Here is a 12,317-nt window from a genome sequence, read left to right as displayed (position 1 = left end):
TCCAGTTGGCTTAATTTAACATGAGACTGTAAAAATAAGGCATAAAATTGACCTGGGTCCAAATGCACTCCCCTGGCAGCCAGTTCTCCAGCTGCCAGCACACAAGGAAGGCTCCGTGCCTTTCCTCAAGGTGAGGCTACAGCCTCTTGCACACACCCCAAATGCCTCGGTGACGTGGCCCTCCCTTTGTGTATGAACACAAAAATTAACTCAGACCCAGAAATGAACTCTTCAGCCACTCCTCAAAGAGCACACCCACCACATGGAGAAAGAGCTGGGTGATGGCACCTAGGAGAGGTACTGCCCATCTCCCCTCCCACGATGGCCGTGATGGGACTAAAGATCTCGCCCAGGGGAGGTTCATTCCAAGCTCTCCTCACACCTGCAGGAGTCACTGGAGCCTTTCCCAAAGCCTCTCCAAACTGCTGCAGCCGAGGGAACAGCGAGGAGCACAGGAACAGTGAGAGGAGCACACCTCCTGCAGCTTCGTGCCTCCAAGACTGGAAGGTTTTTCAGTTCTCAGGTCAGTGAGCCCCAAGAGGAAACACTGGAGCCTGCCAGACAGACAGCAGAGTTTCCCCACAGGTCTCACCTCCCTCCCAGGCAGTTCCTGGGGCTGCAGATGGAGCCTCCCCCACCAGCCCCTGCTCACTTGGCTCCCTGCTCTGAGCCAGTACAGCCCTGTGCCTACCAGAAGGGTAAGGGGGGCACTGCCCTAGATGCCAAATTTTCTCTCTCACTGCCTGATGTTGGTCTAAGACCAGCCTTAAGGTCTTAAATGGAGACTCCAAAGTGAGCTTTCTATTTAAAGACCAAGGGATCACTGCCACTTGACACCCATGGGGCTCAGAGCTCCCAGCAGCCTAAGAGAGTTTATAGTTCAAACTTGTTGTCCATAACTTTCATCCAGTTCACAAAACTGCCACACAGCCAGGGATGAGCAGACTATCAGCACAAGCTTTCCTCTTATTGTTTCTAAGGGGAAGTTACACAAAAATCCCCATTTGTTTCCCGGGAATGGTGCTACAAGAGCTTCAAACAGGACCCTTACAATGCAAACAACTCCCAAAGTTCACATTATATTCCCCCTCTCACTCACCCCCCTCCGCCTGTGCTGGATGTTCCTGGAGATCACACAGGCTTCAGTTGGGCTGAACGGCCACAATGACTTTTTAAACTCACTAAGGTCAGTGGAAGATGTTACACAAGTTATCACAACTCGTGCAGAAAAGAAAAAAAAATGTTAGAAGCCTGGAGGGCAGTGGGACTGGTGCTGCATCCCCAGAGAGGGAGAGCACAACCCAAGAGGCAGGATCCCAGAGGGGATGTGAGCAGTCACTCTAGGTCACTCCTCCCAATTCATTTGGTCCTGTATCTCGAGGCTGAACACACCTGGTTGTGTATTTTTGCTCTTTTCCTCTAAGCACAGACAACATTAAGCACGTGCAAACCATTCCATGTTGGTCACAACCATGTTTGCCAAAGATGGGGCTTGGAGCAACCTGGTCTAATGGAAGGTGTCCCTGCCCATGGCAGGGGTGGGACAAGATGAGCTTGAAGGCCCCTTCCAACCCAAACCATCCTATGATTCTATATTCTCATCCTCCATCAGCACTCTAAGGCAATAGAAGTGTTGTCATAATAGAGATAAAAGCAAGTCCATTTCATTAGTGTAACACTTGCTTTATTGCCTAAACAACTCTCCAAACACACACCGATATGAAAGAGAAACAAAACAAGTTCAGACCCACACAACCACGGCTGTTTTCCTTAATTAATCAGCAGAGCCTGGAACAAAACAAACCTATTTTGATAATATCTGGTAAATATCTGCTCTTGTAAAACCGATTCCAGCGTTTCAGCAGAGGCCTGCAGACACGAGCTACATCCACTGGAAATTTTGAGATTTCCCCCCTCCCCCCCCTTCCACAGGGTTCTACTTTCCCAGCAGGATTGATTCTGCTCGCTGAAGCACCACAGCTGGGTCAGCTCCAGCAGCACAATGGGGCACCTGAAACGCTGCTCTAACTGGAAAAAAAAAAATAAATAAAAAAATCCACGCAGCATCAGGAAAGGCAACGTGAAAAAGCTGCTTATTGTATAAAAATCTGGAATAAACACCATTTTAATCCTTCAAGCACGTGCTAGTGAGAGAAAGGAACATCCATTTCGGAGGCAGGCGGGGGCAATGCCTGGTTTATGCTGCTTCTGTAAAATCAATACTCAGCTCTCAATAGATGAGGTGACCAACTGTCATCTGTTCTTTTTAATAAAACCTTATTTTAGAGAATATAGACAAAAATTTTATTCAGCTAAAGAAAAAGAAAAACCCTTCCTCCATCTGTTCAGTCTGACTGGGTTTTAGGCCGTTCTAAGCACTTGAAGCACGCTGACACTGGCCTTTGGAGAAGCCTCAGTTAATTCAGGAATACACAGAACATCCCATTGCTGTGCTCAGTACAGAACCACAATTTACCAAGGCCTGTGCTTTGCTAACAAGTTAATGGAAAAAATAAGACAGTTGCCCAAAACCACATCAAGAGCTAAGATAAAAAGAAAAGAAAAAGGCACTCAAGAACAGCTGAACTATAGCAGGACTTTCAGAATCTGAAAAAGATGAATTAGTAGCTTTAGTATCCAACTATTGTACAGTTGCCCCCCCCCCAAAAAAAAAAAAAAAAGGGCATTAAAAAAGGACTCATGTAACAAAAACATGCCCATTTCTTTTCAGGTTTTCATTTTCTTGAGGAAAAAAAAAAAAAGACTAGGAATCAAAGCCTTTAAGTTTACTTATCTAACCAAAAATTACATTAAAACAAATTAACTTCAGTAAAGTGATGCTGAGGTTCATAATAGGATCAAATACCACTTCAAGTGTGTTTAATTTTCCTTTAAAAAGGTCAAGAATGAAGATCAGATTTAATCCATGAAGAATGGCCAAGTAAGAACCCCCCAAAGTGTTACTCGAGCCTGCCTTCTCCTATCTGTTGTCCTCAGAGTTCATGAATAAGTGGCTTGTATCCCTCTGGAGCAAACAACTAAAAAACAGAGGGTATTAGGTCTTCAGTTACTCCTTCCTTGACAGTTTAAATGAGATGTACATTCCCAGAACGTGGCATTTCATTTTACCCATTACTCCCACTGCATATCTAACCACTACATTACACAGCCATGTTGTATTAGCACTATACACCAAAATTATTTTCCAGTGGGTGTATTAATAATTTTGTCTTTTTTTGTTTTGTTTTGGGGTTTTTTTGGTTGTTGTTGTTTTGGGGGTTTTTGGGGGGTTTTTTGTTTGGTTGGGTTTTTTGTTTGGGTTTTTTTTTGTTTTTGTTTTTTTTTTTTAAAGAAAAAGGCATTTTGAGGCCGATGATGAACTAAAAACACAGGTATGTAAGACCACTAAAGACCAAGATGAAGCATCTACCAAAAAATAAAATTCAAGATAAGGACACTTATGGGTTTACTTCAATTTCTTTCATGGAAAGAGTGGAAGGGACATCAGCACCCCCCATGACCTGCACATCACACAAGAGTCACTCCAGAAGGTTTCCAGTGCACATTTATTGCCAGCTGATTTAAAACTCAGCCTAAGTTCCCCCAACCCCTGCAGACAACTGGCTGGGAAATAAGAAGCTTCCTAAGGCTTAGAGGTGTTCAGTGACATGTGACAACCTGTGCCCACAGCACAGGTGATGGCAGGAGACACGGCAGGACAAGCAGAGTTGTGATCCCCTCCTTGCCCCAAATCCCCAGTGTCTTTTACATCTGCAAGGAAAAAGTCAAAAAGAACCCTTCATAAGCTACGCAGCTAATTTGGAATGGGACAAAATTGCCAACAAGCATACTGTTTGGGGTAAGCATCGTGCCAGGAGGAGGAATGGAGCTGATTCCTTTGGAGGGCAATGACATTTTAATTGGGGCTATTGAGAAGCTGCTTATGGTTTGAAGATTAATCCATTCCAGAGCAGGGGACCAACCTAACACATGAAAGGGGCTCTATTTTGCAGTTTACTTAGAAACTGGATTTATAAAGAGCTCTAAGTACTCTTGTACTGGCCCAGGCTCCCAGCAGAAGCAGCTTCAGCCAGGCAGGGCTGTGACTTCGAGTGTCTGAGAAGGCAGGAGGGCAGCAGGGAAGCAGGAAATTCGTTCCCCTCTTTCAGAGCTAAATAGGAATAGAAAGGTTCTGGATGAAGGCTGTTTTTACCTGACTTCTCCACCCCATGAGGAAAACCCCCCCCCAAGTTGCCCTTCCTGGCCAAGCTGGGTTTAAGGACATCAAAGTCACACCCATGTTGTCTAACAGGAAAAGAGACACATTTCCAAACACAACTGCAATTTCACATACACAAACTTGAACACGAGGAAAAACAGCTCTGCCTCCACATGACCCTTTCAGATACTCTGCAGCTGCTCTTTGCAAAGCCCTCCTGACCCAGGGCAATGCAGAGGTCTCTCCCAGCCCAGTGCCAAGTGTCACAGCTCGCGTGACACGCCTTTGGCTGCCCTTTCCTTACGCCTTCAGCCTGTCCAGGGATCACACATCAGCACTTAGCTTATATTTATGTCTTCTGGCCAGGCTGACCTAGCCCAGAGCCTGCTGCACACACAGGTAAGTGCCCTGCTGCTGAACATCAACAGCCATATCATGACAACTCTAAAAACAAAATTTAAAAAAAAAAAAAAAAAATCAAACTTCTCAGCGCTCAAACCCACAGGTACCACCGCAGCAGATTCCTGAGGCAACAGAGGTTCGTCCCTACCTCCCTCCTCAACAATCCCTTCCCGCCTGACCCCTTACAGCAGCGCTTCTACCCTCCACCCACCCGGGAGCCACCCTTTCCAACCTCTGAAGCATCGCTAATCGTTCAGACCATCAAAACCCCCGATAACTCCAGTAGCCAACAACCGAATCGCTATTGCCACCCTTCTTTTAGCACATTGTTACCAGTGCCTCGGAACTTCGAGATCTCTGTTACACCCCGACACAAAACAGTTCCACCAGTGTAAACATGTTACAGGTCAGGCTGCCTACCAAGCGCAAGAATCACCCAGTGACAGCTCGCAACATCAACCTTTTCCACCACCACCCTCCTCCATCAGCTGGGGATAAGAGATGACCAAAGGGACCAGAAATATCCTTTAGGCTGAAGTTCTGATTTTAAGTCTTTTCCTCGCACGGTAACTGGACCCACACGTTGAGCGGGAAGGATTTCACCAGCGTTAACAGAGCACACGGATGTGCTCCAAGGCAAAAGAAAGGAGTCTTGTGCAATTCACAAGCAGAATGTGAAGCCTGACCCAGCTCTATTTCATTTACTGAATTTGAGAAGCAGTCTATTAATAGTTCACTACCATATCCCTGTCCTGCTTCTTCTCCGTGCCGGGGCAGCAGCTCTGCTGACAAACAGCAGCAATATAGGCACACACTTCCACACTGACACTGTAAAGCACAGCTAAAACAATTGCTTCCATTTAGACAGAAGTCACTATCGCAAAAATTAACTGCAAACAGACAAAATTAGTCTCCGAGTTCACTGAATATGAGCAGACGGTAATATCAGATTCAAGCTTTCAGATACAGCCTCCTTCCCTCCTTTCTTCTCCCCAAAGGATATTCTAAATTATTCCATTCATTTACACTACAAAGTTTACCCAGTCAATAAATTACCAGCACAGATAGTAACCAGCTACTATTTCGACATCGGATGAAGGCTGCCAGCCAGCAAGGACACAAACAAAAGACCAAATCCCAATGTTACTACCTTTTTCAGGAAGAAACCCCCTGGAATTTTGATACAGGGGCATAGGACATCCTCCCTCTTCCACATCATTAATCTTTCCAGCAGTGACTTGCCAGCTAAAGCAAAGTGAACTTGCTGTCCATTTTACTGGCTCGCACTTTTAACCACGCTAACGGATCTGCTTACACAAAAACATCTGAGCCACGGTCCTTGGTCTCTTTTAAATAACTATTTCACATCTTCTAAGAGAGCATAAGATGGAAAACGCTGCATAAAAATTTAAGGAAAAAGTTATATAGGGATCATAGCCTTCTCTCACTGCACACTTAGAAATAAATAGCTTTTCCTCCCTTCCCCCACTCAAACTTGAAATCTTGCTTCAAGGAAATATTATCAGCCTTAGGAAAAAAAAAATTAGCAAATTCACTTAGGTCTAGAATCAATTATTTTAAATGCCCTTTTTATTCACCTTGCATTAAAGCCAAGTCTAATCTCATCTTGTAATTCTAGACTATTCATGCCATATTAAAATCTGGCAGCTATCAGCCAACCTGGGTGAGCTTCTCGTGTAAGGGATAAAAACCGAGATCAAGAAAATTCACGTGATTCCTATGCAGTATTAATATGGGAATAGATAATAAGCCATGTCCAGAAACACATCCACATTTATGACCTAGTTTTCAGTTAAGATACATGCCCTCCAAAAACTTGAAGCTCCCGAATAACTGAGTGACTCCAAAAACACAACGTTTTGCCACCTTTCTTTCTTTGGTTCAGGCACTTTGGAGAGATTGGCACTGACATAAAAGGGGAAAAAGTGCTATGAAACTATGAACTGAAACACTTATCTTTCAAAGTTAATTTTTTTCCTACAGAACTACACCAGAAGCCCACAGAAAAGCTGACACTGCCACCTCAGAGCAGCATGGCTATTCTTGGTGTTTTACCATTACAGACCCTCGGGGTTTGGTGGCCACTGGGAAATGCTGGCAGAGCTATTCCAATAACCTGGATTTCTAATTTCAGCTGTCTGGGTGGGGAAGGAGAACTGACCTCTCTGCTCATCCTTCATCCCTCCACAGCTGCCCAATCACCCCCAACAGCCAACACATGAACTCAGTCCCAGGGAGAATGGGAGGATCCCACATCGAAGGAGCCCCATCTCCCACGGAGCACCTGAACATAAAGTACCCTGAAGAAGCCAGCATCCATCCAAGCACCGATTTGTAGGGTGGACAACAAGCCTGGGGCAACCGGTAGAAAAAGCCTGATTTCCCTGTGGTGATTACCAGCAGGCATTTCTCCCTTTCCTGAAACAGCAGATGAGATAGCCCCTCCTTTCCACAGTTTTCAACAACAAAAAAATAAATTAAAATTAAATACTATCTCAGTATTCACAGTCCAAGCAAGGACCATAAAGTAGAATGAGGTCTCTGCCTTTGACAGCACCAGGTCTGACTCTTTTGCAGTTTCCCCACATATTCCCAAAGGGAAATAGGATGGGCATTTTGAAACCATTCATCTAAATAAAAGGAATATTTGGCTTGCCGGTCGCCAACTGGCAAAGCTTGTATTCCTTACTCATGACCCAACATTTTACTTAGGAGTGCAACACTGCAACACTGTTATGCTGAAGCCTCACCACACAGCAATTGTACGCTGCCAATTAAAATTAATTATAGCCGCTGAAAACCTTAGAATGCAAACCCTTCCAAAATGCAAGGGCACACTAATCCTGCTCTGGCCCTTCAGCTTCAGGAAGGAACAATAACCTTATTTTCTAGCTAGAATTCAGCCACAGCTTTCACCTCTTCAGACAGGTCTAAAGCCCGGATCGTTTGGTTAGCGCTTGGATCCCGCCCTAATCAGAGCCATGGTCTCAGTTCTGAAGCCTAAAGCCACCTTTTCAATGAAATAAAGCCACTGAACAAGAATGGCTCACGAGGCCTTTGTACAGACAGACAAAGACAGACACACAGGCAACAGCACAACTGGGCTGAAAAACCGCTGAGCCAGGACAGGGGATTAATTCCTGTGTGGAACCTCAACATCGCTCGCTGCAACTCCCCAGCTCGATCCTAGCGAGCACAAGCGCATCTCCAGATGAGAAACAAAGTACAGGTTGTCGCAATTTTTCCACAAAAAGGCTCTGGGCTGCGTTTTGACGGTGTGAGGCTGCAGAGGAAGGCATTTTGTCTCCCAACAGCACAGAGCTGATATGATGGCTTCCACTCAGTCTTCTTGCTACCTATAGCCGAACTTCTAATTTGTGCAGAGGAACAGACAAACCGGGGCATATCTGACTGGCACAGCTCACAAAAAAAAAAAGAAGTTTAAAATGCCACGCATAAAGGGAATTTCTTGACAGCACCCTCTGAATATTTTCCCTAAAAATCCCCAGCTGAATTGAGAGAGTATTCTACAAGTCAAAAAGCCAGAGACAACACAGCCATTCACAGCTTTGCCTCCTCCATGCAAACCCAGCCCAGAGGCACAGGCTTTAATCTCGTGGTCGTTAAAGGCTTTTGTCATTCAATGAGGCTTTCCCAACCCAGTGGCTTCAACACTCCCACACTATCTCGCGTTACCTGGCCTCTGGCATCACCCCCAAACCTGCACACAGCACTGTTTAAGGAGACCCAGCAGCCCCCCACCTTCTCCTAAGGATTCACACCAATTTCTCTAAAGGAGTCAAACAACAGTTTTCTTTCCATAATTAGAGGCCTAAAATAAATCCCGTATTAAACTGAAAATATTTAGCACCTATCTGATTTAAGCTGAAGCACATACAGTGGGAACCAATTGACACTGGAGAATTACACAGATTTCATCACATGCAGTCAGCTCAAGAATTCCTAAACAAGCGTAACTAGGAATAAGAAAACCAATCACCAGGTGAAAAAGCTTCACAGTGCAGTTCTCCCTTCCCAGGCTGTTCCTTAGGAGTACATGAGCCAGGCCCTGGCCCTTCCATGCAGTGTTCCCCAACACATTTGGAAGGCTTTGGCCATTAAAGCCGCCCTATTACAGAAAAGATGTCGAAAATACATCTGTGTCAATGCCCCCGGCAGAGCATCCTCAGAAAGCCCGAATTCCGGCTGAATTCCGGATTCCTGCGATGGCTCTGCAGTGATGGGGCTGGGCTGGAGAGATTGACACAGGACTGACACTGATATTGGACTCTTCCAGCGGGTAACCTGCCCTCTGACAGCATCCCAGTCATCATCCCTCATGGATTTCAGGCTGCTGAAGCAGAAGCCTCACACGCTCAGAATTCGGTTCTCAGCAAAGCCAGACAAAGCCCAGGCCTGCCCCAAGGCTCCCCTCCAGCAGCTCTCTTTTAAACCCCCTTGGCAACCCCTCAGGCTCTCCCCTTTCCCCACAAACCCCGCAGTACCCCCCAGCCTGAGGGGAGAGAGGGATTCGGCCCCTCTCACCAGCCCACCGTATCTTGCCCGGTTAATGTGTCTCCCATTCTGCATCCCTCTCTAATAAAAGCCGGGAATGCACAGTTACGAAGACCGAGAAGTGTTCCCCATAATTCTTATTAAGGGAGCGGTGCTGCAGTGAATTATGATTATGTTGTGTAATGAAATCATCAGGGAACGTGGCTGCACATCTATCCCCAGCTATCCTAGGCAGCCAGGAGTGATTTACAAACAGATTGGGCAAACATTAAAAAATAAACAAACAATCGTGAGCTCAGACTTATATCACCTTATTTCCATGCCACTCACAAATACTCCTGTAGACCATAAAGCTCAGTCACTCAAGTGGGAATTTAAAGATCCCAAATTATAACCATGATTTAAGCCTAGTTCCGCCTAAATTACACGGTAATTCAGACTGAAAATAAAAAAAAAAATTTAAAGTCTGTCCTAGGTTTTTCTCTTAGATAGGTCTCACTCAAATGAATGCCAATGAAAGTGAGGTAACAGACACTAAAAGCTTTGCAAGGAAAAAATTAAGCATTGTACTGTGGTCATTTTTACAAAAGAAAAGGATACAAAAATCACCAAGAACAGGGTAACAGCAAAAGGCAAAAACCAGCAAGAGACAGCATCTAAACCTTCATTCTCTTTAGATGTTACAGGATGACTTTAAGTATTACTGGATGATATTACTTCAATCTGAAGACCTAGAACTTTTATGCAAAAATATTCCTTTCTAAAAGGTATTTGGACAGGTCTTGGACCTAACCAAAGCACTAGGCACACGATGCCTAAAAAAAGGCAAGCACTGGGGCCCTTTGGAAGGTTTGATTCACCAGAAGCTGCCAACACCGACAATTTCATGGCAGGGAACAAGGCAGGTCGGGCGGTGGGGGTGGGGGGAGCGAGGGGGAAAGCAGCCTCTCACCCTTTATGAAACCATAATGCATTTCTATTTGCAGCAAAAGGGAATTTTGCTCAGGAAAACGCACCGACGGCCGTTGTCATTTAAAAGCAGAGCTGCTGCCCCGCGAAGGGGCAGGGCCCGGGCCGGGCAGCCCCGCTCTCTTCGGCCCCTTCCCACGGCCGGGGCCGCCACGCGTGACCTTCGCTGCGCCAGGCCGGGTCCAGCGCGGCATCCTCGGCGGCGGCAGCGCCGGGCCGAGCGGGTTAAGCGTGGGAGGAGTGTACATAAGGTGGTGGATCCCGAGCCAATAGGGATATTGTGCTATAGTTAGACACTGGATCCTAAGCGATGGTGACCATAAAGGCTGCGTAGGGCTGAGCCGCTCTGGATGATAGCGGCACGGTGCCCTTAGTTCCCGGCTTATAAGGCAGGGGGAAAATAAATAAATAAATAAATAAATAAATAAATAAATAAATAAATAAATAAATAAATAAAGCACAGGAGGATCAGCCGGGCTTACCTGCAGTTCACACCACGCGACTTCCACCCATGTCTCCGTGTCCAGGCCCTTATAGACCGTTTTGAAGGATCCCCGCCCGAGTTCAATATCAAACTTTAGGAACCTGCCATCCAGCGAGGTGGCAACGGCTTTCATATCAGCCTCTTCCTCGGGTTCCTCTTTCTTAGCCTTGCCCTGGTCCTTGGCAGCATCCTGCGCCTCTCTCCGCTCCGCATCCTTGCCGGGCTCCTTCTGCTCCTCGGCGCCCGCGGCGCTGCCCGGGGCCGGCGCTGCCCGCGGTTCCCCGGGGGGCTCGGCCTCCCGGCCCGCCGCCTCCGCCGCCCCCTGCCCCGCCTTTGCCCGCTCCGCGATTATCCTCCTGGTTTTGGGGAGCAGGATGATTCTCCGCTGGTGCTCCGCCTCGGGCAGGTCGAACGCGGGCTCCTCCTGGTCCGAGTCCACCACGCTCCGCCGCAGGAACCGCTGGTGGACCAGCTTCGGGTCCCTGGAGCCGGGGCCGCGGGGCGGCGGGGTGGGGGCCCCGGGGGCTCCAGGGGCTCCCGGCACTGCAGCAGCGTCCGTGCCCGCGGCCGCCCCGCTCCCCCCGCCGCCGGGCCCATCCATGTTCACACCGGTCTCCGCAGCCGGGGGAGCGCCGGGCTCGGCAGTCGCTGGAACCCCGCCACGGCCGCCGCCTCTGCCGCCCCGCCGAGGTGCCGCTCTGGCATCGCCCCCAGTTTCCATCCGGCCCGAGGTCTCAGCGCCCGCCGCCGCCGCCTCCCCGGCCCGGGGGAGTCACCGCCAGCCGCGCCCGCGCCGCCACCTGCGCGGGGGCGAGCGCAGCCCCGCGGCCCGGCCCGGCTGCCCCCCCGGGCACGTCCCCCGGCCCCGGGGCTCCGACCAGCCGGGCCCCCGGGCCGGGCCGCGGCCGCGCTGTCCCCGGCAGGGGCGCGGCCGGGAGCGCCGGTGCCGCTGCGGGCTGAGGTGCGCGGCGGGGCCGCCTCACCTGCGGCGGGGCCGCGCACAAAGGCGCGGCGGGGCCGCTACTTACGCGCGGGGCCGGGGGCTGCGGCGCTCGGCGCCATGCGGGGGAGGAGGGGCGACTCCGCCGAGCGTGCGCTGCCCGCGCTGCGCGGCGGGGCCGGGGCAGCCGCTGCCGCTGCCGGTGCGGGGCTCCGCGGCTCAGCTCAGCTCAGCTCGGCTCGGCTCGGCTCTGCTCGGCCCGCCCCTGCGCCGCAGCCCGCCCCCGCCGCAGCGCCGGCCCGGCCGCGCCTCCCGCTCCGCGGCTCGGCGCGCTCTGCCCGCGGGCGGCCCCGCCGCCGCTTTTGTCAATGGGGAGCGCTCCCGGGCGGCGCCCATTTAAGGCACCGGCGGTCGGCGGCCGCCAATGAGGCTGCGGAGGGCGGGCGGCCCCCGCCGTGTCCCCAGCCCCTCGGTCCATCCCCCCCGCCCGGCCCCGCCGCAGACAATGGGAGGGTCCCGCGCTCAGCAGGTGACCGCGCGGCCCCGAGAGCAGCCCCGGAGAGCAGCCCCCGAGGGCGTCCCCTCCAGAGCATCCCTTCCCGAGCATCCCCTGAGAGCATCACACACACACACACACACACACACACACACACACACACACATCTTCCTCTGAGCATTGCCCCGAGAGCGTCCCCACCGCGAGGGTGCGGGTGTGGGTCCATCCCATCTCTGGATGCAGGAGATGACTACGCCAAGCAGCCGGTTAT

The 12,317-nt window shown here is 49.9% G+C and overlaps 1 protein-coding gene across 6 annotated transcripts in view; it reads right to left on the bottom strand.

The window, feature by feature from the left end:
- Nucleotides 1-11,370, bottom strand: part of WNK2 (WNK lysine deficient protein kinase 2) — a 113,359-nt gene extending 101,989 nt beyond the window's left edge. For 5 of the 6 annotated variants that reach the window (XM_027888840.1, XM_027888836.1, XM_027888837.1 and 2 more), the window contains exon 1: nucleotides 10,609-11,370. In XM_027888840.1, coding sequence (XP_027744641.1) covers nucleotides 10,609-11,331 — 723 coding nt within the window. In that variant the 5' untranslated portion in view covers nucleotides 11,332-11,370. The remainder of the gene's footprint in view (nucleotides 1-10,608) is intronic. The other variant, XM_027888839.1, reaches the window with a different exon arrangement.
- Nucleotides 11,371-12,317: the final 947 nt, after the last annotated feature.

The sequence above is a fragment of the Empidonax traillii genome, unplaced genomic scaffold (assembly GCF_003031625.1).
Source record: "Empidonax traillii isolate 1590-97213 ecotype Southwest subspecies unplaced genomic scaffold, ASM303162v1 scaffold246:size859669, whole genome shotgun sequence".
Taxonomy (NCBI): Eukaryota; Metazoa; Chordata; class Aves; order Passeriformes; family Tyrannidae; genus Empidonax; species Empidonax traillii.
The sequence above is the reverse complement of the archived record's forward strand: the minus strand, read 5'-3'. Positions and strand labels throughout refer to the sequence as shown.